This window comes from Sceloporus undulatus, chromosome 7 (assembly GCF_019175285.1).
Source record: "Sceloporus undulatus isolate JIND9_A2432 ecotype Alabama chromosome 7, SceUnd_v1.1, whole genome shotgun sequence".
In the NCBI taxonomy this organism is placed as follows: domain Eukaryota; kingdom Metazoa; phylum Chordata; class Lepidosauria; order Squamata; family Phrynosomatidae; genus Sceloporus; species Sceloporus undulatus.
Window position 1 is genome coordinate 49436459 of NC_056528.1, and position 24510 is coordinate 49460968.

Below are 24510 nucleotides of genomic sequence, written 5' to 3' on the forward strand. Positions count from 1 at the left end.
CCAACCCTTCTGGAAAATGCCAGCTCAGGGGAAGGATGGCAGAGGGTGATCTCCAGGGTTCCCAGCTAAGAACATTCTTGGAAAGGTTGGTTCAGAGGAGGTTTGCCATTGCTTTTGCCTGAGGTTGAGAAAGCTTAACTTGACCAAAATCACCCACTGAGGTTCCACAGCTGAACTGGGGTCTGAACCTTGGTGTCCTAGTTTAATGCTCAACCATTGCACCATGCTGGCTCTGCATCACCACCACCACCATCAAACTTTCCAGTCTTTGGCCCCAGTTCTCAAAGGTCCCCAGCTCTGACCACTACCCCATACTCCCCCCCCTCTTTTCCCCCCCCCCCCCATTAATCCCATTTCTCTGACCAACCAACTTCCATTCCCAGAATTTCACTGAACGTGGTATTTAAAGCGGTGACAAACCAGATTATTTCTGCAGTGTGGATGCAGCCACACTTTCTCTCTTTCTGCTGAAGTCTTTCCTTCCTCCCTTTCCTTTGCATATAAAGAATTCCAAACTTGCATCCAACATCCCAGCAAAAAAGAGAGAGAAGCAACTCCGCCTAAGAAGGGAGGAGAAAAGGAGAGACAGGGAGGGGAGAGAAAATAGGCTTTCCTGGACCATTTGACAAGTTTGCAAAGTCTCAGCAGAGCTGGATGGGAACCTCTTGAGCTGGTGGCTATCCCATCATCCTGAGAGAGCCTCCCAGGGAAGGTGGATCCAAGGCATCTCTTCTATCCTCTCCACAACTTTGGCCCGATGGAGAAGTGTGGTCCCTGACATCCCTGGAGCTCCTTTCCCAGCATCAGGAGAAGCAGCTGCTTCAAAAGAAGAAGGAGTGGGCTGCCAAAGGGACAGCCAACTTTTCTTTTTGTTAAAATATTCCTTTGGCAAATTATTCTCTCTCCTTTTTTCTCTTGCATATCCTTGCCCTTGGCTTGGATCTGCTTCCCCAAACGTTCCCCTGCCAGAGAGAAGATTTTATAGGACTCCCAAAGAGGACAACATTTGCATCAAACAAGGAAACCAGAGCAAGGGAAAAAAAGGTTCTTTTGCAACCTCAGAAGAAGAAGAAGAAGAAGAAGGGAGGGAGGGAAAGGAGAAGGGTGGAAAAAACTTTGGACTTCTTCTCTCTTTCTTTCTGTCTCTCCACCAGCCTGGCCAGTTGCCAAGGGGCAAGCCAGGGCATCCTTTGGGAGGACTTTTCTTCTTCCTCCTTCTCCTCCTTTTCCTTGGAAGGCTGCTCTGGGATCTACCTGGGCTGCAGGTGAACATGATCCCCAAACTCAGGACACCTCTGGCTGGGTTCCTCCTGTTGCAAGGATTGCTGGGGTTGCAAGGTAAGCACAGATGATGATGATGATGATGATGATGATGATGGTATTTCTTCCTCTCTGAGTTGAAAAACCAGACACCTGTTTTTACCTCTTCTTCTTCCTCTTTTTTCTTCCTCTGCTTCTTTCACACACTGAGATTGTTTCAAATGGAAAATGCCACAACCGATGAGACACAATTGTTGTCGGTTTGTAAGAACAGGTTTGAAGAGGATATTTTCATTGAACATTTAAACATTAATGCTTATCCAAAAACAAAAGTAACAACTCACATCAGACAAGCCAAAGCAAATCCACAGGCGTACCTCTACATATCCATACTTACAGACCGGTATGGATAGCCCAGCACATCCTCATCCCAAATATCCATTGGCATACTTTCACCTCCATCCAATTTTGTTTTATAAGCCCCATTCTCAAAACTCCCTATCAATCTCCTTATCCATCCAACCATCAGTCATCTTCCATACGAGGAAACATCCCTTCTTTTTCTTGACTATCCTTTCCTACATCTTCTAATCCTTCTGTTGCTTATTCTAACATTCTTCAAAACCCGCTTAAACCTGTCCATAAAACACACGCATTCTCCATACCGCCTCCCCATCGGTACCGACTTGGTTCTTGTTATGTTGCGGCTTTCTTTTAAGACCCTAAATATTGATGCCCAGTCTTCGTTTTAGAACAAGTTTCTTTTTGCTCAAATGTCTTATATGTTTGTAAGGACAGTTTGGAGAGGACTGGAAGCTTCCCAGAGGTAAATGGTTGACCCAAGTGTGAAACAGGATAATGGACTTATGTGGATCCAACAGGACTTGATACACACACATACACACACACACAAAAACAATCCTATGTTCACTTTATTTATATGAAAAAGCAACCTTGGTTCTTTACCTGCCAGTAACTGATGGTAAATCTGTCCCACATCTGCATATTTCATGCACAACAAACCATGATCAAAAAGTCCCAGGCCACTATTATAGTACATCCACTACATAGTCCAGTGTACTGTTGGCCCTCCATATCCACAGATTCTTTATCCATAGATTCAACCATCCACAGCTTGAAAATGTTTTTAAAAATATCAATTCCAAAATGCAAACCTTGGTTTTGCGGACGGGACACCATTTTACTCTGCCATTGTATTTAATCTTTGTTCGCGAAGTAAAGCCAGAGAGTATTTAATGGGACTTGAGCATCTGTGGATTTTGGTACCCGCAGGGAGTCCTGGAACCAAACCCCAATGGGTACTAAGTGCCCACCGTAGTTGAATACTAAAGCTAAGATTGTCCATTTGTGTGTGTGTGTGTGTGTTTGTGAAAGCTGGACAGTGATGAGAGCATATAGGAAGAAAAGCTACTCAGTGGAAATATGGGGCTGGAGAAGAGTTATAGGGATGCCTGCTAGACAAACAAATAAATGGCAGGGTGAAGCCAGGACATCAGAGAGATGTTGTTGTTGTGCACCTTTAAGTAGTTTCCAACTCATGGTGGCCCTAAGGCAAACCTATCATGGGGATTTGCGGCAAGATGTGTTTGGAGAAGGATGAGCAGGAATTCAAACCCTGGTCTCCAGAGTCCTAGTCCAGTGTGCAAACCGCTATACCACACTGCCTCCAGAGTTATAGCACAGGTGTCCAAATGTCTCTGTCTATTTTTGTTTTAATACCTGATGGCCAATATTCTATATCATCTCCTAAGAATACTAAGTAGCTGATAGAAAATACTGGCTGTAATGTATAAAAAAGAAGATGGAGCCATTTGGGTATCTATAATATCAATACTTGCTTACTTTACTATCCATTGTATTTAACGGGACTTGAATACCCATGAATTTTGGTATCTGCGGGTGGTCCTGGACCCAAACCCCAGTGGATACTAAGGGCCCACCATATGTATGTGTGTGTATATATATATATCCCAATATCCTCTAACTGGTGGGGCATTCCAGAGTCTCAGCTCCACCAGTTAGAAGATACTGGGATAGATGGGCAAATCTATCTGAAACTGGTTTGACCATTTGCTTGTTGTTGTGTGCTTTCAAGTCAGCTTTGACTCGAACCATCTCATGCAGCTTTCTTGGCAAGCTTTCTTCGGAGGAGGTTTGCCATCGCCTTCCTCTAAAGTGGAGAGAATGGGTTTCCATGGCTGAGCTGAGATGACGGATTGGAGGACCTCTTCAGTGTCCATTTATTTCTTATCATAGGAGGAGGAACTCCGTAGTAAGAGGGTATTCTCTGGGTTGGACCAAAAATGGATATTTTCTGAACTTGTCTGAAGTGAAGACAGGGGTGGATCGGGGAGGGAAACGGCAAGATAATTCATCCTAACGTTGAAACATTGCCGAGTTCACTTTGGTTTCCTTTATAGACACAACTATTTCAGCAATGCTGTCAGCTTAATGGGCCGGGATGTCCTTAGATATGGTTCCAATTACAAGGCTCAATGTGCCACACTTTGAAGCCAACAAGAATTGAAGGGAGGAACGGACATGTCCATCTCGCTAGATGGCGGTACGTTCCAAAAACGGCCTCTCTATTTTCCCCCTACAAAACGTAGGAAGATGCTCAGACCCAGCCAAACTAGGGCTGCATTGGCACACCTAATGCTAAAGTTGAAGTTACTGCAATGCTAGAAATTTGGGGACTGATGGAAAGTTTCATTGGGGGCCAGAATTTATACAGGGGGACGATGCTCCAACACTAACAACACCCCATAGCTACATAGTCACTGATGTTGCGTAGATTTGCAAGTGTGTGTCTTTTTTATTCATCAGATCTTGGAGAGATTCAACCTTTTGCAGAGATCCAAAGGTTGGATAGGTTGCAATTTCCATCTTAACCTCCTTTCTTATCCTCTGTGGCTGGATGGAGCAGCAAAAGCAGTCCATCACTGTTTCTCTCCCCGCAGAATACCAATGTTGTGCCCCTGATCGAACCCAGTGATAAAGAATAACTGGAGGAAATAGCTGAGGTCTGTGTTGTAGGCGAGACAGAAGTAAATGGAGAAGCCTCAGGGTGAGAAAACAGACTGTCGCTGCAGTCCTAGGCCTGTATTATTCAGCCGCAAGTCCCACATGGACGGTTCGGTCAGACTTGGCACCACAGCCAAAGTCTATTAAATGGTGCAAAGAGTTCAGTGGAAAGATTTTCCCCAACAGCATGGCCCTAGTCTCTATACACTTGAAAGTTGAGCAGTGTAGAAAATGGTTAGGAAGAAAACCAGCTCATTCAAAATCTGGTGCCGGAGGAGAGGGCTGAGGATGCTGCGGACAACCCAAAAGACCACTAAATGGCTATTGGACCAAAGCAAGCCTGAACTCTCCCTGGAAGCCAAGATGACTAAACTGAGGCTGTTGTACTTTGGTCATATCATGAGAAGGCATGACCCACTAGCTCAGTGCGATGGGATTCTGGGATTTGTAGTTCTGCAAGGTATTTAGTCTTCTCCGTCAAAGAGCTCTGGGGCCACAGCAAACTACAAATCCCTGAGTCCCATAGCATTGAGCCATGGCGGTTAATGTAATGTACAGTAATGTTAATGTCATATTTTAGCAACCTTGCATTTTAATCATTCAAAAACTGCCCTTACTACATCTGCCTTATATTTTTAATAATTGCTTTAATAACTGTTTAATAATTTAATTGTATTTTATTGTGGATGGGAGGGTTAGGGAAAGCTTGAACCACTAAACCAAGCTGGCTTTCCTTCATTGTGATTGAAGCCAGCTTTAGTGGCTTCTGTAACCAAGTTTCAGGACTCTGTGCTATCTTGGAAATTGATTTTCCAAAGCAACAAAACATAAGGGTTTCCTTCTCTTTTCACCTTACAATGAGCATCCAGAGAGTTGCTCCTATCTTAAAGCCATAAACACGCAGCACTTGCTTGCTGTAACCTGCTATCCATTAGCACAAATCTCACATATTCTTCGTTTTGCATCATCTCAAAGCTCAGGAAAGAAGAGGCAATTGGTTTTGCAGCCAGAAGAAGATAATTGACCACAGAATGTTAAGCTGTCCCTTTGAGCCCTTTTCCTAACTTCTTTGGCTCTGGGCAAAGAAACTTGGCAAAGTCCGGATCCTCTTCCCAAGTTGGCATCATGTTGGCATACGAAGGCCGTCTTCTAAAGCTAAATACTCCTTGTTCACTGGCTGGAGAGATCATTTTGCCCCGGCTTGATTTATTTTCCTGCCAAGCAAACAGGAAAGAAAGTGTGAGGTCTGCCAAAACCAGCCAGTCCAGATTGCTATCTGGAGATGCCACTTCAAATAATCACATTTTAAGCAAGGGAGCAGTTCTTGCAGCCAGAGATGGCTCCAGCTAGCAAGGCATAAGGCAATATCTGGGTGAGGAGAACCATATGGAGACTTACTTATTTGTTCCAGGTGGAAATGTTAAAAGCTCATCCCAGGCCTATATCTACTGCAGGGACAAGGTGGCCGAAAGAACTGCATTCAGGGTCCAGCCACCTTAATTGATTTCTTATTTATTTAAAGCATGTTTTGGTTCACTCTCCATAGAACCCTAGAATATGGAAGCCTCTGGGTGACTTTGGGCAAGTCACACTCTCTCAGCCTCAGGGGAAGGCCATGGCAAACCTCCTCTGAGCAAATCTTGCCAAGAAAACCCCAGGATAGGTTTGCTTTTGGGTCACCATAAGTCAGAAACGACTCGAAGGCACACAACAACCACAAAAGCACAATAGAGGATGATGACTCCAAAATTCCTCGATAATGTTAGGATGCAGAAAGGCAATGTGGCATTTTAGTTTTGCAAAACCACCTGCTATGTTCTTCTGCCAAGGGCCATGCACCATGCATTGAACTTGACAAGGCATGGATTTCTGGAAGTCCCCAAATGCAAAGGGATTCACAGTTGTCTGCTAGGTGGGCACAGAGAAGGTGCCAAAAGGTTTTTGCTGAGCGTCTGATGCGGCAAAGCTTTTAGCACCGTAAAGGAGTTTTGAAAGCCTCAACCAAGCGAGAAAGAAAACAGGGATGTCTAAGTGCTCAGCCGATAACAGAACCGGCCCAGTTGCGTTTCCTTTGGAGACGTATAGAGAATGGGGAAAGCATATGGCCCCAGAGATTTTGCACAAACACTGACTCCAGCAGCAGCATGTAAAGGAAATGTAGGGGCTCCCGTTCTATTTTCGGAGCCTGCGCCTTTTGTCTTGTGGGCCTCCACAGCGCTTTCCTCTGATCTTCCGGTGTTTTTCTTAAGTGTGGGAACAATCTTGCTGAGGAAGCAGAGAGAGGGGTTTGCAAGAGGGCCGGGATTGTTCTGGGTTTGAAGGTCAAGGAAATCTGACCCGCCATTACCTGTTCCCTGGGTTTGTTTGGCCTCAAAGGCCTGCTGCACCTCTTCCACCTTCAACCCACAGTTATGGCGAAAATATCGTTGTTCCTTGGAGTTTTTGGAAAAGGACCTCAGCATTGTTTGTGCATGAACCATGCAGCTTGGGAAAGTTACTTTGGAGGACTGCAACTTTGGGGTTTTGTTTTGAGTAGGGTTTGAGCATTGGACTTTGACTCTGGAGACCAAGTTTTGATTCCTGCTCAGCCATGAAACCCAGTTGGGTGATCTTGAGCAAAACCCATGCTCTCAGCCTCAGGGTTTTGGGGGTCCTTTCTTCAAGGGGAAGGCAGTGGCAAACCTCCTCTGAACAAATCTTGCTAAGAAAAGCCCATGATAGGTTTGCCTTAGGGTTGCCATAAATCTTGGCCGAGTCACACTCTCTCAGCCTCAGGGGAAGGCAATGCAAACCTCCTCTGAACAAATCATGTCAAGAACACTCCATGATAAGTTTGCCTTAAGGTCAGTGTAAATCAGAAACAACATGAAGGCACACAACATAACACACATTTTTGTACACTGAGACATATTTATCATCCATTGCATTTATGACCCAGAGGGGAATAAATGGGGTTCTCACTCCATCTCTTCCCATTAGGGCCCAGAGATCTGCTTTAGCTTCAGCAATGCAACTACATCAAAATCTCTCAGGCAGCTCTCAAATAACTGAACAGACCTCTTTGTTTTAGCGGAGAGGAATTTGCTAAACCTACTTGTTCTGACTGGGATCCTCCAGGGCCATATTGCCACAAACACCAAAAAGAAACTAGCAAAATGGAAGGGAACAGAAGACACTTCCAATAGAATTCAGGCCATAAAAGCATCTTCCGGGAGCCACATGCAGCCACAGGTTGCACTTTGGGGGACTCAGCTCCAGGGAAAAGTAATGGGCTGCATGCAAACCTCAACTAGGAGAGAATCAGTTTGCAACAATTTGCAAGGACTAATTGATTTGCAAAGACTCACCACCACAAACATTTGAGGTGCCAGGACTCACCTTCCAATCTCCATCGCCTGCCTAGAAGCAAGTAGGCTGGATGAACCACTCCTTATCCTTATCCTCCCTCGTTTCACTTTAATCTGTTAACGGCGCCTTTAGCTCAAGATTCCTGCCTTAATATGCAAGAGGGAAAATATGTTCTCTGTGTGCATTTGTTTGAATGACAGGTTGTGAGCAATCATGGTTGGTATTTAATGCATCACACTTAAGGATATCACCTAAATCTCAGGATTTGGGATGATCCTAAACTGGCAACCCTAGTTGCAATCTGCGAATTGGCCCCAAATCCTATTAATATGGAGCCAGAGAGTTAAAGCCTTAAGATAGTTTCTTTGGACCACACCAATCCTATATATCTCTCTCCCTGATATTTTTTGGGGGGGATTTCTGGGGTGGACTTTAGTGGGTTTATCTGGGCATGACATTAGTTGGGGGAAAAGAGGTTTTGGCTGGGATAGAGAAATGTTTTGCAATTACGAGCAGAAGGCATTTGAGCGAACATAAACAGTGATGTCACTTCGCAATCCATTTCAATCGCATTTTTTGAGCCAGTTCATGAAAAGAATCCAAGGGACTCGTCTCACCTTTTAGCCTTTGGAATAGTTTTCCTTTCTAAGCAGATGGGTCTATTTTGAGTGCAGTATTTTGGTACACTGAGACATATTTGTGTGTTGCATCCATGGCCCACCCTTCTTCCAGTTTGCTCCAGAGAGGAAAAAACATGGGATTCTTATAGTCCATTTTTTCCCAGAGATTTGCTCAGCTTTGGCAATGCAACTACGAGAGCATCCACATTGCAGAATTAAAACAGTTTGACTCCACTTTGGTATCATTCCCACTTACAGCCGTCCGAAGGGCAAATTTGAATCTATTCCGATCCGCTTGTAGTTCACACTTGCTCAGAATCGATTTGGTGAAAAAGACGTGGAAAAACCAGCATCAAAAAGACGTGGATTAAATGGGTCTGGCGCATGGCCTCCCTCACCGTATCACTTTAGCAAATCGATTTAAGTGGGAACCAGGGTCATTTGAACTGGTTCAAACCGAATTGCGATCCGGTTTAAAACGTAATGGGAATGAGGCCTTTAACTCCTATGACTCTATCCTAAACAATCCTGGGATTTGTAATTTGGAGACGCACCAGGGCTCTCTGAAAGAACAGATGGAAACCCTCCCCAAACTACAAATCCCAGGATAGTTGGTGTTAGCATCCTCAGAATGGGAAGTCTACCTAGCAACCTGACTTGGCTTCACAGCAGGCAAATGCCTTTTTTAAAATGTTCATACACTTTTCAAAATTGCGTACTTTTTCAAAGGAATACATCTCCTGCTTTGTTTGGATTCCTTTCTCTTATTCCGTAATTGCTTTTGTATCTTCTTTTATCAGCTGTCCTGGGAATATGGCTATTAATAGATGGATAAACTTCATCAGCAGGCTGAGGATCTGGAGGAGAAAAAGAAAAATACAGCAGCATTCCAGTCGTGCCTCTTTTAGAAATAGCTGCCATGGAGTTTAGCAGCTCCTACTTCCAGGAAAAGCTAAGCGTAGAAATGCAGATTTATATGATATGTTTTTTTTTCTTCTGGGAATAGGCCTATTAGCTAAAGGGAATACAATCCAAAGGGAAGGTTGGAAAAAACCGTAACCTCAGGAGTTATGATCTTCTGGACCGAACACGCTTTCACCACCCCCAAAAAGTCCTGGTTTCAGAAAACCACCTTCTTTGCATCTCAGGAAGACAGATTGCTATCAGGAGTCTCTACTGGAAACCCTCCTCATTCTGTCCTTTGAGCCAAATTGGGATGGGTTGGCCTTTTTCTTTCTTTGGTTAGCCTTATAGTCCTTTTCTTTTTCCTATAAGCTTTGGAGGGGAAAGGTGGAAAAGAAACAAAGCTGGGGAGGAGGGTAATAATAAGAAAGAATGAGAAAGAATAAAAACATAAGAAAGGCATCCCAGCCCTTTTATAATTATGCCCCGGATAACTTTCTGTGCAGCAAATGCCCCTCCAAATTCCTCCATTCTTTGCTTTCCTGGATGTCTGCAAAACACAGATTAATTGCGGTGCCATTTGTTCTCCTTGTGTCTGTCCCTGAATACAATCCTCCATGGTCTTTGCTCACAAACACAATGCTGTGTCCTAATTTCCTTGCTGGACAATGAATATTGTGCATGGAACAGCAAATGCAAGCAAAGCAGAGGGGCAGCGGAACAATCCCTTCAGATCCAGACTTCGTGCCAAAAGCCTCTGAAATTACAGTTAACAAAGTGGGCATCTTCCTGAGCATCACTGGGATTCAAGGTAGAAATAACGGAAAGAATAAGGAGCTTAATTCCATTTTAAGTGTCACATCTGTACACTTAAGTACCACAAGTACTGTACACACTGTATCTTAAGCCGCTTTGGGTCCCAATTTTGGGAGAAAAGCGGGATACAGATTAATGCAATAATTAATTGTTTCCTGCACCACAAAACAGAAGAACAGCTCAATAGGCTCCAGCAAACTTTGCATTCGCACAGCTAAAAGTGCTCTTGTGTGAAATGTCACAACTAGGGGTGCCTCCGCACTGTAGAGACAACGCAACGTGACGCCACTTTAACTGCCTTCCCTTGAGGCTGAGAGTGTGCAATTTGCCCTAAGTCACCCAGTGGGTTTCCATGGCTGTGCCAGGATTCGAACCCTGGTCTCCAGAGTCCTAGTCCGACACTCAAACCATTACAGCATGCCGGCTCTCCACAAATTGCATTGTGTTAAAATAATATTTTAATAATAGTGAGTAATAACCCTCAATCTTTCTTTGTTTCTTTCCCCCCCAAAAAGCGCATCCGATTAGACAAAAGGGAAAAAATAAAGCCCTTCTCGAACTCATGGCCATTGGATTTATCACAGAGGAATAATCATCTGGCTGATGCATTTCCCTTATAAAGATAAGAGGTCAAATTTACTATGAAGGGCCAAGACCCATGATTCATTTTTCCTCCTTCTTGATTGTTACTGTTTTCACCTTGAACGCCCAAAGACCCAAAAGGGGGGAAGGAGTGGGTGGGCGAATGGGGATTGTTCTTCAATCCTGCCCAGGCAAAGCTATTAAATAATAATAGTAATAGTAATAATAGTAATAATGTGTCTTTATTTGCGAGTGCTGCCGTCTCAACCAAAGGGGGAAAGGGGGCCTTTGTGTATCCTTAGGAGACGGGAAAAGGCCTGCGAGCCAACAGTAGTCACAGATAGAGGAATTCCGGCTATTATTCCTTGCGATTGGGGACTTCCTTCGCCAAGCAGTAAATAGACTCCAGGCTGTTATGCAAAAGCTGGCGGAGGGGGAAACTGGAAGATGGAGCCTAACCCCTGTTGAAAGACAAGCCAAAGAAGGGGAGGAAAGAAAGAACGACCTCAAACCTCTTCTTCATCCCAGCTAGAGTAGGGCCATTGGATCAACTGGATTTACCCATTCCCCATGCAGCAGTTTTTCCAACGGGTCTGCTTGAGTTGGCAGTAACCGACAGGATTCCAACCAATGGTTAAGGACATATGCATTTATAAGCCATTCTATGCATATGGAGTAGAAAGTCACCGTTGCGCAATGGATGGAGGACAGCAGGATGTATGCACAGACTGCATGTTCCTCAATGCCTTGCCTTTGCACTTTGAAATGGCGCGCCGCATGGGCAAGTCACATACTCTCAGCCCCAGAAAACCTCATGACAGATTTGCCTTAGGGTCACCATAAGATGAAAACAACTTGAAGACACAGAACTAGAACTACAACGCTGCAGTTGCTCATTGTGCATTGCAATGGTGCATTGTATACTGTGCACTGTGGTTGCACATCCTATATTGTTCCATTGTGGTTGTGGTAATTATGCGATTTTACCGGCATATGCATGGGAGAAACTCCCAATCTCCTTCGTGTGATAACTTCCTATCTAGTGGTAGGGCCGGCCCTCAGCTGTTGAGTTTGGAGCTGAGTTGTTGTTGTTGTTGTTTGAAAGCCTACTTAGTCCAGATGGATATCTGGCCAAATTTGAATGTTTGTTCCAGCCGGAAATCCCAATGAAAACAGCCAATGAAGACGCAGAGTACAGACAAATGATTATCTCGAGTCACAATCTGGCCAATGGGTTGCAACCTTTCAATAGGCAGCTCATACAAAGGGGATTTGCATGTGTTTGTTTGTGTGTGTGACACCCATAAGGCTTCCTCTTGTGCATTTGTGAATGATGCTCTTTCCCCCTTTATCTGAGCCAAGATGCTTTTTGCTTGCTTCAGGCACTTTGTGTTCTAATCGCCTTGCTTTTTGAACAACAGCAATGACAAAGTACACTAGGAAAGACCTTAAACTCATCGGCATTAGAAAAGTGATCAAGAGAAAGAACTGGAGCTTTAACATAAAGAAATGAAAACAAATGCCAAAGCAGTGCCAAGGCCATTACAGTGCTCCCTCGGGTTACGAAATTAATTCGTTCCGTGGCTAAGGTACCACTGTATATATATATAGGCAAGGACCAATGGAGACTGGTGGCTCCAGTGGCATTAAAGGTGATATATCTGTTTAAGGAAATAAGAAGCCTATCTCCATCAGCATCCTGGAAGTGCCCTTCATTGAAGTGGCCATTCTTCTCTGCCTGAGACCTGGCTTTTTGGGGATCCCCAAGGTGGTCCACAGTATGCTTGCCATTTGCAAAGCATTGAACTATTGCTTTTTGTGGGGGTTTTCAGGCTGTGTGGCCATGTTCTAGAAGAGTTTATTCCTGACGTTTCGTCAGCATTTGTAGCTGGCATCTTCAGAGATGAGACATTCCCTTAAGATGCCAGCCACAGCTGCTGGCAAAACATCAGGAATAAACTCTTCTAGAACATGGCCACACAGCCCAGAAAAACCACAAACAACTATGGATGTTGGCCATGAAAGCCTCCAACTTCCCATTGAAGTCTTAGTCCATGTGGAGAGGACACCCAGATAGGCCATGGAGTGCACCCCATGTGTAGCTCCTGAATCCCCACACTCTTTGAAAACCTAGCACAGAAGGCACATCATCACCAACTTGGCAGCTTTTGTGCCTCTTAAAGCTGCCCACCTCCCTGTGAAGACTTGGGAAACACTTGTTGTGTGCCTTCAAGTCGACTCCGACTTATAGCAACCCTAATCTTGGCAAGATTTGTCCGGAGGAGGTGTGCCATTGCCTTCCCTGAGGCTGAGAGAGTGTGGCTTGCCCAGGGTCACCTAGTGAGTTTCATGGCTGAGCTGGGAATCGAACCCAGGTCTCCAGAGTCCTAGTCCAACATTCAAACCACTACATCGCAGTGGATTCAACAGTCAGGGGAAAAATAATAACAGGATTTAGGCCACTGTTTCCTAGGTTTGATACAACCAACAAAGAGGTGTTTGTTTTTCCCCCTCCTCAAGACAACAATGGAAACTGCCTTTCATTCTGACCAAACAGAGGAGTTTTGGGTTTGCAAGGGCAGCCTATAACATGTTTCCACTGAAGCTGGCCTTTGAATTTGACACTTCATTCCGTTCACCAAACTCCGCTCTTCCCTGCCTTTCCTGAACCACTTGATCTCCTGTTACCTCTGCCCTGACCTTAGACTGACAGCTCCATTCACACCCAACTCGCCTTTGACAGTTGGACCTTTGATTATCAAAAAATCAGGATCGTGTTTGCTTTTCTCTTGGCTCGGATCGCAAAAGCATTGTGTGCCAGGCTTTTAAAAACACCTCTCCCCTTGTATTAGGAATAAGGAGAAATTGGACTTTTACTAGGGTAGGATCACAACCCATGGTAATACCCCATGGTTTGCCAAGCAGTTTGTACTTTGCACAGCCAGCCTCAAATCTGGCATTTGTTATCAGGACTGGGACTTCAAAATAATGTTTCCAAGCTCTCCAAGCGGGAATGTATAAGGATGGATGGAGCCGGCCTGGATGCCGGATAAAGGATGAGCAACCATCCTCAAGTCAAAGTGCCATGGCCCATAATGACAGCACCTAGTACCTGTCTAAGGGAGACTGCTCTAATCCAACTGAAGTTGGAGAAGTTGCTTCTTTCAGTACTTGGAAAAGTTACTTTTTTCACCAACAACTCTCAGAATCCCCCCTACTAGCTGGCTTGCAAATTTGGGGAGTTCTAGTCTCAAAAACGGTAACGTCTCCATACTTTGCAGGACATTTCGGGGGAGTCTATGGTTAAAACCAACACATCTGCAGCCGCTTCTCATCTGACTTGGCTGTTTTGCAGACAAAGAAAATCACCTAAAAATCCAAAAATTAAGAGAAGCTTTAGGGTCACCAGAGAGGTTTCAGGGATGAAAAAGTGGGGCCCAGGGACCACACTTTGCCCAACCTTGGCTTCAAGTGTAGGGTTTAAAGAGAACATAATGTTTTGCACTCATAAACAGAGATAGGCTTCCATCACAGACATGGGCATGCAAGGGGAAAAGCAATGTTTTTTGGCCAGGGGACTTGCTGGTGCAAAATGGATCCAGGACTGTGCATGCCTCCATTTCGTCCCATTCAAGAAAGTGAAATACCTGCAGAAGCTTGGAACAAATAACCCAGGGCCATGCATTCCTTTCCCTATTGACCTCCTACAGACTATCAGATAGGGATATCATTCTTTGCTAAGTCTCTTCTCAAAGGTAGCAATGAGTCATTTCAGCCATTTTCAGCGCAGAAAACGTAGGTTTTCGTGTCAAAAACCACATGTATGTTTCTGCGGAACAATTCTTCCAGAACACTTTGGGGATGTGAATATGGAGAGGGGGGGATATTCCAAAAGAATAATCTTTTTTCTACCAGAGCAGAGAGAAAATGGCAGTCAATATTCACCCCTGCATGCAAGGATGAAATAATTGCCGAATTTGATCCCTATTAGGCAACCGGTTGACAGCAGCAATGAGGAAACACAAAGGAGGAAAGGGATGGTTTGCTGCACATGGATTATTTATCGCTTGATAAATCACTTCGGCACACGGCTAATGCAAAGCAAATTTCCTCTCCTCGCATTGCCACAAGCAGAATTCCTCCCGAGCCTGTCATTGAAAACATTATGTCACAGCAACGGAGGAGCTGAACAAACGGGAGCATTTTTGGGGTCATATAAGGAGACGGCAAAGGGGTCGGCTTGGTTGGAGGAAGGAATTTGCCACTGAATTCTATTTCCAACAAGTATTTGCTGTGTGTTTTTGTACAGTGGGTGCATCTGAGTGCAGTTTTGCTGAAGTCTCCTGGGAGGAATTCCAGGAAACAAGAATCGCAGAGAAAGCGACTGCATTTTGAAAGAAGCCGAACCAAAGCCCCAAACGTTTGCTTTTCTTTGCCATGATAGATTTACCTTAGGGTCACCATAAGTTGGAAACAACTTGAAGGCACGTAACACCAACAACCAAAGAAGGCCTTAGGTTCAAAATTATTTAATTCCAAATTCATGTGCAGATTATTTGATGTAATTCAGGGTTCCTAGTAGAAAGAGAAACAAAGCAGACCCTACAAGCCTATTGCAATAGACCACTATTTTGGACTACAGTCCTTACCATTTGGGTCCTGCTGGCTGGGGCTGATGGGACATCTAGTTCCAACCATCTGTACAGTTTCAGGGGAGGTTAGTAATTTGTCAGTTTGCTTTCATCAGAAAACACTTGCTAGTTTGGAATGCATTTGAACCCATACCATTCTAGGAAAGGCACTTAAATTCAGTGAAGGAAGTTAATTGTGCCGAGCTCTGAACCAGTTGGTTTATTAACTACTCTTTCTTTTTTGCTAACAACTCCAAGGAGTATTATTACAACCAAGTTCCAAAGCTAATTGTGGGCACATCTGGGCCATAACAGGGTTCAGGAATGTAATTTGATTTCCAGCTTCCTCCGGCTTTTGGTCGCGGCAGTGTAGGTTTTCCAAGCCAAAGCCCATCATTGGAAAGCGAACCCAGGGACGAATCCCAAGGAGATGGTCTTGGCTTCGGCCAATCTGTTAAATCAAAGAGCGGCAGCCAACCCTGCGGGCGGATCCATTCTCTCTCCTAAATGCCACATGCAGAGAAACTCAAAACCCTTCTCTCTATTTCAATCTGGGGTCAATGAAGAATGAAGCAAGGACATCCGTGATGCAGGGGCCCTGTGGAGGTGTCTGTGAACTCTGTGATTCTATGTGTCAGAAGCGTCTAGGAATATATACTAATGTCAGGTCTAATTCAAAGATATAGCTGTGTCAGTCTGTAGAATCAGTTTAGAGAGAGATCTTGTAGCAGCATGAGCTTTCCTTGAGTCTGCTTCCTCATCTCCAAAAGCATCTGAAAAAGTAGACTAAAGTCTCCAAAAGCTCATGCTGCCAACTTCTTTCTTTCATTTAGTCTCAAAGGTGCTACAAGATCTTTCTACATACTGATTTTCCAGACTAACATGGCTATATCTTTGATATTGTTGTTGTTGTTGTTGTTGTTGTTATTATAGTCTAGGAAAGCTCATGCTGCCAACTTCTTTCTTTCAGTGAGTCTCAAAGGTGCTACAAGATCTCTCTACATGCTAATGTCTGTATGTTTGTATGTCCAGACTATAAATGGACAGAATATTGGATTAGTGATAGCACAAGTACAGTAATCATAATCATAATCATTTACTCTTGTTGAAACAGATAGTCAGATTTAGCACATGGTCACAATCAGTCACTTAGCTGTAGACTAGCCTTTCCTAAAGCAGTGCTTCCTCCAGATGGTTTGGACTATAAATCCCATCATTCTTGACCATCCATGATGCTGGATGGAAATGATGGAGGACTTAGATCCCTAAAATATGTGCAAGGTGCCACATCAGAGCCAACGTGGTGCAGTGGTTTGGGCATGAGACTTTGACTCTGGAGACAGGATTCGAATCCTGGCCCCGACATGAAAACCCACTGGATGACCTTAGGCAAGTCACACACATTCGGCCTCAAAGGGAGGCAAAGGCAAACCTCCCTCTGAAGAAACCTGCCAAGGAACCCCCATGAGAGCTTTGCCTTAGCATCGCCATAAGTAGGAAATGTCTAGAGAATTCAAACCATTAAAGATTGTGAACAGAGAGAATAACTGCAAAAAAAGGCAGGATTATTATGTGATAATTATTATGCGCTCCTCTGGCTGCCGCCGCCGCCACCTTTTTCTGTAGAAGTGCTTCTTACCTGTCAGCTTGAAGCCCAGGGCTGCATTTTGGGTGAAAAGGCCATTTTAAAGAAACAATGATGATGATAATAATAAGGGAAGCGATGGGTAAGAAATGACATTGCTGGCAGATGCGGAGGTGTTGCTCCTCTTGGCTGGAAGGGAGGCCTCCGCTTGGCACATCATGATGGACTGGGATAATAAGAAGCGGCTCTTTCCATAAGTGCTAACAGGTCGGAGAAAGATCCTTGGACCGGAGTCAGGGCAAGGATTGCTTTCGTTCATCTGCAGCTGTGCAAAACAAATAGGGTTGGAACGAGAAGCAGAGGAAAGGATGCCAAGTGGAAGCATACATAAGGTTTTACGTCCCCCAGTTTCTCCAGCTGAGCATATTTTCCTCCTAGATTTACAACTCCATCTTTTGATAAACCAGGGAGTGTAAAGGTTTTGTGAGACAGCCATCATAGTGGTTTGAGTGTTGGACTACAACTCCGGACACAGGGTTCGATTCTCCGCTTGGCCATGGAAACCCATTGGGTGACTTTGAGTGAGTCACATGCTCTCAGCCCCAATAAATCCCCCCAAAACCTGAGGCTGCACCTGCACTGCTGATATCATGCACTTTGACCGTGGCTCACTGCTGTGGAATTCTGGGATTTGTACCTCGTTGTGGCCCCAGAGCTCTCCAAGAGAGAAGGCTAAACACCTTGCAAAGCTACAAATTCTAGAATTCCATTGCATTGAGCCTGGCAGTAAAAGCAGTGTCAAACTGGATTATTTCTGCAGTGCAGAGACAGGCTTAGGAACACCATAAGTCAGAAAATACTTGAAGACACACCACAACCACAACAACAACAACGTGTTTGTGATGATAGCTCAACCCAGGCTTCCCAGGGTTAGACAATCCCCATAATCTCATCCAGTAAACTGGTGGGGATGATGGGGCTTGTATTCCACCCTGTTTGGAGGGTGTCATGTTGGGAAAATGCAGATTGGTTTAATCTGGGGGGCTTTTTTTTCCTTTTTAAAAGATAGAGCAAGAGACCCTCCCTTTCCAACAGCTTTGTCCAGAACAAAGATGCACCAGATCCAAAAATGATCTCTTGCAGAGGAGTCCTTATTAGATTATAACAGGAGACGAACAAAGAAGGAGCCGCTGGCCAACCCCAAAGCCTCTGCATATGGTTTGGATTTGACAGTTGTCTGCACCCGTATAACAAGAGCGTCAAGATGATCAACCTTGGAATCGTTGTTTCTGTGAACAAATGTACCATATATACGCGACTATACGTTGATCTCATGTCTAAGTTGAGGACATGTTTTGAGGCCAAAATTATAGATTTGGATACGACCCACGGATAAGTCAAGGGTAAAACTTAGGGGCATGCAATGAAGGATGTAAAGGGCGAAGCAAAGGGACAAAATGCCAAAGAACTTACACATTGTTTTTGTAATTATTATATCAGAGGGACCGAGGGAGAAAGATTAAGAATGGCTGCATCTGCACTGCAGAAATAATCCGTTTTGACACCGCTTTAACTGCCAGGGCTGGATGCTGTGGGATTCTGGGAACTGTAGTTGGGTGAGACATTCAGCCTTCCCTGCCAGAGAGCTCAGTGCCACAGCAAACTACAAATCCCAGGATTTCGTAGCATTGAAATTGGGTTATTTCTGCAGCCGATGAGAAGAGAAAGACGCTGAGCTTGAAAAATTCCTGCCCAAATGCTGATTTAAAAAATGGTCTTTTAAAAAATCATTTGAAAATAACATGAAACGATCATTTACGATGCCAATATATTAACTTAACTCTTGCTCTTGTAAGTGTTAAACCCAATTGCTTTCCATGGCTAAGCAGGGAACCGAACCCTGATCTCAAGTCATAGTCCAATGCTCAAACAGCTACCATCATAGAGAGTTAATACTAGAGGGAAATCCTTGACCCCAGATAGTCCATAAATCTGCCACAGATCGGGTGAAACTATGAGAGCGGCCCCAAACCAGGAAAGCCATTGGCGTCGCTAGTCTGGGGACCATCTCTTGGACTTAGGTTGGCATTTTAAAAAAGCAAGCCAGCTGGTAGCCTTTTTGTCTTTGGAAAGCGTTGAAGGAGCCCCCGCAATTAAGAAAGTGTTTCCGAAAAAGCAAGCAAAAGCGATGGAGTGACCCCATAAAAAAGACAGCGAAACAACTGCTGCTGATTGTAGGAGGAAGCCAACATGACCCTTCGGTGGTCCAACAGGAAAAGCCTATTCTTTTAAGGGGAAGGGTTCGGAGCAGGAATTCAAGATACAGCCCCGCTTCCTTTGGGATCTGAGCCCCTTATCATGAATCTCAGGCCCTTTCGAACTTTGTTGGCGTTGAGATGGGATTGGTGGCCTGGGATGAAGGGGATTTGATATCCATCACGATCTTCGGAGTGTTCATGCCCAAACTCACAGATGCGCCGAGATCCTGCTCTTGTTCTCATTTCCAACAGAATTATTAGTTATCTTTTTATGGCCGAGTCTTGAAAGCCAACGGTAGCAATTCTGGCCAGACCTCGCATCGGAAACTGTCATTGCATTTCCCATAACGACACCTTCGTAAGCAGTTTAGGGGAACAAAAACTGGCATCTATTCCACCGTGCGCCTTTAAAAGTCCTCACCTCAATTAAATCAGGGCAATTGGGTCGGTTGGAATTGTTATCACTTTGCAAAGTGGGATGGAAATCCCCCGCCATGAAGCAATTATTGGGAAAGGAAATGTTTAAAGAACAGGCGTTTTGCAGCTTTAACTACAGGCAGCTCCGCTTGACAAGCCTGATGGACGATTGTAGATCTGACCTGCAAGATATTAGCGTCTCTGTGTGGATACGCTGCATGGGCGTCTGCACATTTTTATGCCAGAGTCCCTTGCATATTTCCTGGGAAGCCAATCCCATTGAGTTCAGTTCAAAATAAAGCTGCTTTAAGTCACTTTGGAGGTATGTTGTTTAAATGATGCATGCATCCTAAGAGGCCAGAAGCTGCACCAAAGCTGCATTCCAGTTCTTAGGACTGGAGCATGGCTTTGGCGCGGCTTCTGGCCTCTTAGGACGCAGGCATCATCCAAAGAGCATACCTCTTTGACCTGAAGCAGCTTTATTTTGGCCTGTCTGTATGGGGCCATACATTACAGAGGGAATCCTATTGGTGTAAGGTCTATTTCACAAGTGTTTGTACTTTTTTGGCTATGTGCAATGGACATGTTCAGGTCATAGTAGCATTAGTCATGTTCCAGACTATTCACAGGGGCCTCAGTCATTTTCTTGGTCCCAACATTAGGAGAGAGACTGAATCATTGGGTTTAACTACCTTTTAACTTATTATTGACTTCAATGGGTCTTCTTCAGCTTGTATATTGTTAGATGATGAATATTTACTCACCAATGCCTACCATGCACAATGAAATTATAACCAGGGAAAGTGGCAAATCTTATCAATGGTGACATCCATCAGAAAAGAGGTGTATCATGATGGCCATGTAGTTCTATGGCTGTAGATGTATAGTTCACAAAGATGCCAGCTCTTATATTTATGTACTTATTTTAACTCTTTCTGTGCTGTCCTGTTGCCAAAAACTGAATGCACAGGTATAGGACGGGTGATACCTGGCTTGATCGTAGTGCATGCAAAAGGGATCTAGAGATCTTAATGGACCACAAGCTGAACATGAGCCTACAGTGCAACATGGCAGCTAGAAAAATAAGTGCTCTCCTAGGCTGCATCTTTAGGAGTATAGTAGATCATGGGAAGCATTCTGCTATTCTGCTTGAATACTGTGACCAGTTTTGGGTGTTGCAATGAGGAATGTCTTAGGAATCTGGGGATGTTTAGCCTGGAAGAAAGAAGGTTAAGAGGTGATATGATAGCCCTGTTTAAATATTTGAAGGGATGTCATATTGAGGAGGGAGCAAGCTTGTTTTCTGCTGCTCCAGAGAATAGGAGACAATGGAGAAATGGATGCAAGCTCCACGAAAAGAGATTCCAGCTCAACATTAGAAAAAACGTCTTGATGGTAAGCGCTGTTTGACAGTGGAAGACGCTTGGAGGGCGGTGGTCTCCTTCTTTGGAGATTTCTAAACAGAGGCTGGATAGCCATATGTCACAGGGGATGCTCTGATGTTGTCTTCTTGAATGGCAGAAGGGGGTTGGACTGCATGCTCCTTGGGATCTCTTCCAACTCTGTGGTTCTATGAGTCTATGCAAAAGGCCCATTTTTTGGTCACTTTGGCAGTCTGTTGGTATCCATAGGATTTTCCTTCAGTTGATTCTCTTTTAGTCAACTTTGTTCCTTGTCTAGCTTTCACAATCATACATAGAAATTGGAAATGCAATGGCATGGCAATCCTGACTCTGGGGTGCATGCGTGTGCCTTCAAGTCACCTGTCGATCTATGCCAATCCCATGATGTTGCCATCGCCTTTCTCTGAAACGTAGCCTGCAGCACCTGAGACCCAGCCACGTATTACCAGACCTAACCATTTTTAGCATTCAAGATCCGATGGGATCTGGTGCCTTCAGGGTATTTAGGCCAGGGGTTCAATAAGGTATCATTACACTTGAGAGATCGTATCTAACTCTTTCACCTTTCCAAATCCTTATCTTCATCGGATTTATTTTTTTTTACTGCAAACTCTATTTTATTTTTTGACGGAGCCAAGGAATGGAAAGTCTTGGACTATTTCAATGTCTGCATCATCCACTTTAAAGTTACGGAAATCCTCTGTGGCCATTATTTTAGCTTAATGTTCAACAGTAAGGGTCTTTTGCCACTCATTGTCTATTGTTTAGAGATGTGTGGATGTGAGGTTCTTTTTGCAGGTTAAAAATGGTCTGGATGTCGCACAGGGCGAAACTCAAGAAGGCACTTTGGCAAGGGGAGGTTTCATGCAAAAGGGATGATTCAAATCTCTCCCGTTCTTCAGCACTACAGCTCAGTTTATCCAGAAGCAGATCTTTGAAGCCTGACATTTGCTCAACCTTTGCTCAGAGGACATGCCTCTGCTTGGACAAAGCACTTGAAAAGTTTCCAGGAGAGCGACACGTTTGGAGGGTGCCGTGCCACATTCCTTCGGGGAAGATGGCCTCCTCCTTGGCATCTCCTTCTTACTGTCATTAAACACTTCAACTTGGCCTCCCCTTCTGTGTCACACTTTGATTTCCTTTTCCGCTTGCTCTGCTGCGTCAATCGGACGCGGGGATCCTTGACTCAGATGTCACAGTGACATTTTCTGGCACACCGTAGAAGAGATGCGTACCTTTGACCGACACAGCAATGTGCGTGAATTGTGTGTTCCCTTTCCATCCAGTTCGTTCCGCTTGTAAAGCGCAATCCTGTGGTGTGCTGCATATTTGGAAATTATCAAGGTTTGGGGCGGAGAGGGGGGGATAATAATCCAGATTTCAAAGATGGCCTCCTACCTGCCTTCCAAATTACCTTCTGGTTGAAAGTGGAATTGAACTCGCCTCCACGTCTTTCTCCTTGCTCTTCTGTGCCCAGTTTGTTCTCTTTTCACCGCATAAGCCTGCTGAGTTTTCAGTATGGCCAAGGAATGTTAAGAAGGCAAAAACCCCTTTTAACATGCTTGCTAGGATGCTAAAATGCAGCCTCCCAGTATTCACGTTCCTTGGAAACATCTTACAGCCTTGGTGCTGGGTGTTTGGTGGAGGTTATTTAAACCAAGGAGCCATAGAAGCGGGAGGAGATCGGGGGGGACCTGGACCCCTCAATCTTTATGTCCCTTGGTTTTCTAGATGATGCAGCCCATGATGCAGATTAGATAGATCGATAGATAGACTGGCCATGGGTGTATCAGCATTGCAGAAATTAAGCAGCTTGACACCACTTTAACTGCCATGACAGAACAGGCAGAATACCTCACCAAACTACAAATCTCAGAACGGATGCAGTCAAAATGATGTCCGACTGTTTTATTCCTGCAGCATGGAAGAGCAGCTAGACCAACAGATCTGTCGTCTGTGTCTTTCAGATGCAAACTGTTGGGCTTTGGAAGTTAAATAATAATAATAATAATATTTTAATTTAATGAGTTTTCACCTACTATATTATGTTTCTTTTCTTTGGGGTTTTGTTTGGTTCAGGACTTGCCAAGGAAGATGGGCCAATGAAACCAGATCTGGGCTTTGACGGAGACACGATGGTAGTCAATGCCGGGGATACCTTCACCATCACTTGCAGGTGAGATCCAGGGATCCTAGAGTTTGAAGGTATTGTATTATATACTCAATTATAAGTCAAAACATTTATGCCCCAAAAGATACTCTAAAATCCTGGGTCGACTTGTATACGGGTCAATACAGTAATAATTTGATTCCTTTTTAATGTACATTTTTAAAAAATGTTTTTAATTGTACTGTTTTTAATGCTATGAAGTCCCTCTGAGTCCCAGTCCTGGGAAAAGAGCAGGATACAAATACATATAACAATAATAATAATAATAATGCTTTAGAAAGGTCCTCAAAGAAGTGTGCCTTCAACAATAGAGAAAAAAATTAAAGTCCTGGGGGTTGTATATTGTTTTAAAGTATATAATATTTTAAGTGATTTTTATCTTTTTAAAATTGTGTGCTATTTTTATATGAATGCTCTTCTTAATAGTGTAATAATTTAGTACCATTTTAAATGTCAATTTTGTAGGTTTTTACTTGCACTGCGTTTTTTAGACTGTTAGCTGCTTTGGGTCCCAGTCTCTAGAAATATATATAAGATGATGACGACGACGACGATGATGATGATGATGATGATGCCCAAAATGTGGGCCCTAGACATATGTAGGACTCCCACAAATACACCTATGCCAATGAGAAAATAATCTTTTCCAAGCTCCATAGCTATGTGGGGTGAAGGACTTTTTGTCCTGATCCTAGCATCCTTTGTAGGCTTACGCTACACAAGGATATCAGGTAGGATCTCACTTCATATTTCCCCATTTTCTGTTTGCAGGGGGGCGCAGGGTTTGACATGGTTCTGGAGAAATGACCACTTCACTGACGGCAAGCGGTGGCACATGAACATCCACAAGTGTCCAAACAGACCATCACAGACCTGCAGCAGGCTTGTGGTCAACCGAGCCGTTGCCAACGACACCGGCTACTTCACCTGCTTTTACAGCCACCTCCCTTCCAACGAAGAACTCAAGACCAAGTTATATGTCTTCGTCAAAGGTAAACATTTGGACCAGTTTGTCCCCCTTCCCCTTGAATGACCCATGATTCTGTGTAAAAGACAGGAACGGGTGGGAATCTTTGCAATCTGCATCAGGGAAAAGAACAGGAAAATGCATAGGAGAAACTTGGGCACTTCCTGAGCTTGAATGCTGCATAGTAGCAGTAGTAGTAGTAGTAGTAGTAGTATTTATATTTCACCCTCTCCCCAAAACTAGGACCCAGAGCATCTTACAAGATTTAAAAGACAGTGCAATTAAAAGCAACATTATGTATGCTTTATATGGCTGGTAACTGGAAGGACTGGACCTTCAAAACAACTAAGCAGGAGATAAAATGCTTTATGTGGCTAGTAACCAGAACCTCCATTTAAGGAACCTGACCTCAAAGAAATGACTGCAAAGGAGAAAGCTAGAAGGGATGGTAGCAGGACTTGCTTTGCTTATAATTTTTGCTGGCCATGGCTGATGGCTTCCAAGT

The 24510-nt window shown here is 44.1% G+C and overlaps 1 protein-coding gene across 1 annotated transcript in view; it reads left to right on the top strand.

The window, feature by feature from the left end:
- Nucleotides 1-503: 503 nt before the first annotated feature.
- LOC121936578 (vascular endothelial growth factor receptor kdr-like) overlaps nt 504-24510 on the top strand; it is a 91446-nt gene continuing 67439 nt past the window's right edge. The window contains exons 1-3 of the mRNA XM_042478914.1: nt 504-1338; nt 22948-23044; nt 23810-24030. Of these exons, the coding sequence (XP_042334848.1) occupies nt 1272-1338; nt 22948-23044; nt 23810-24030 (385 nt within the window). The 5' untranslated portion in view covers nt 504-1271. The remainder of the gene's footprint in view (nt 1339-22947; nt 23045-23809; nt 24031-24510) is intronic.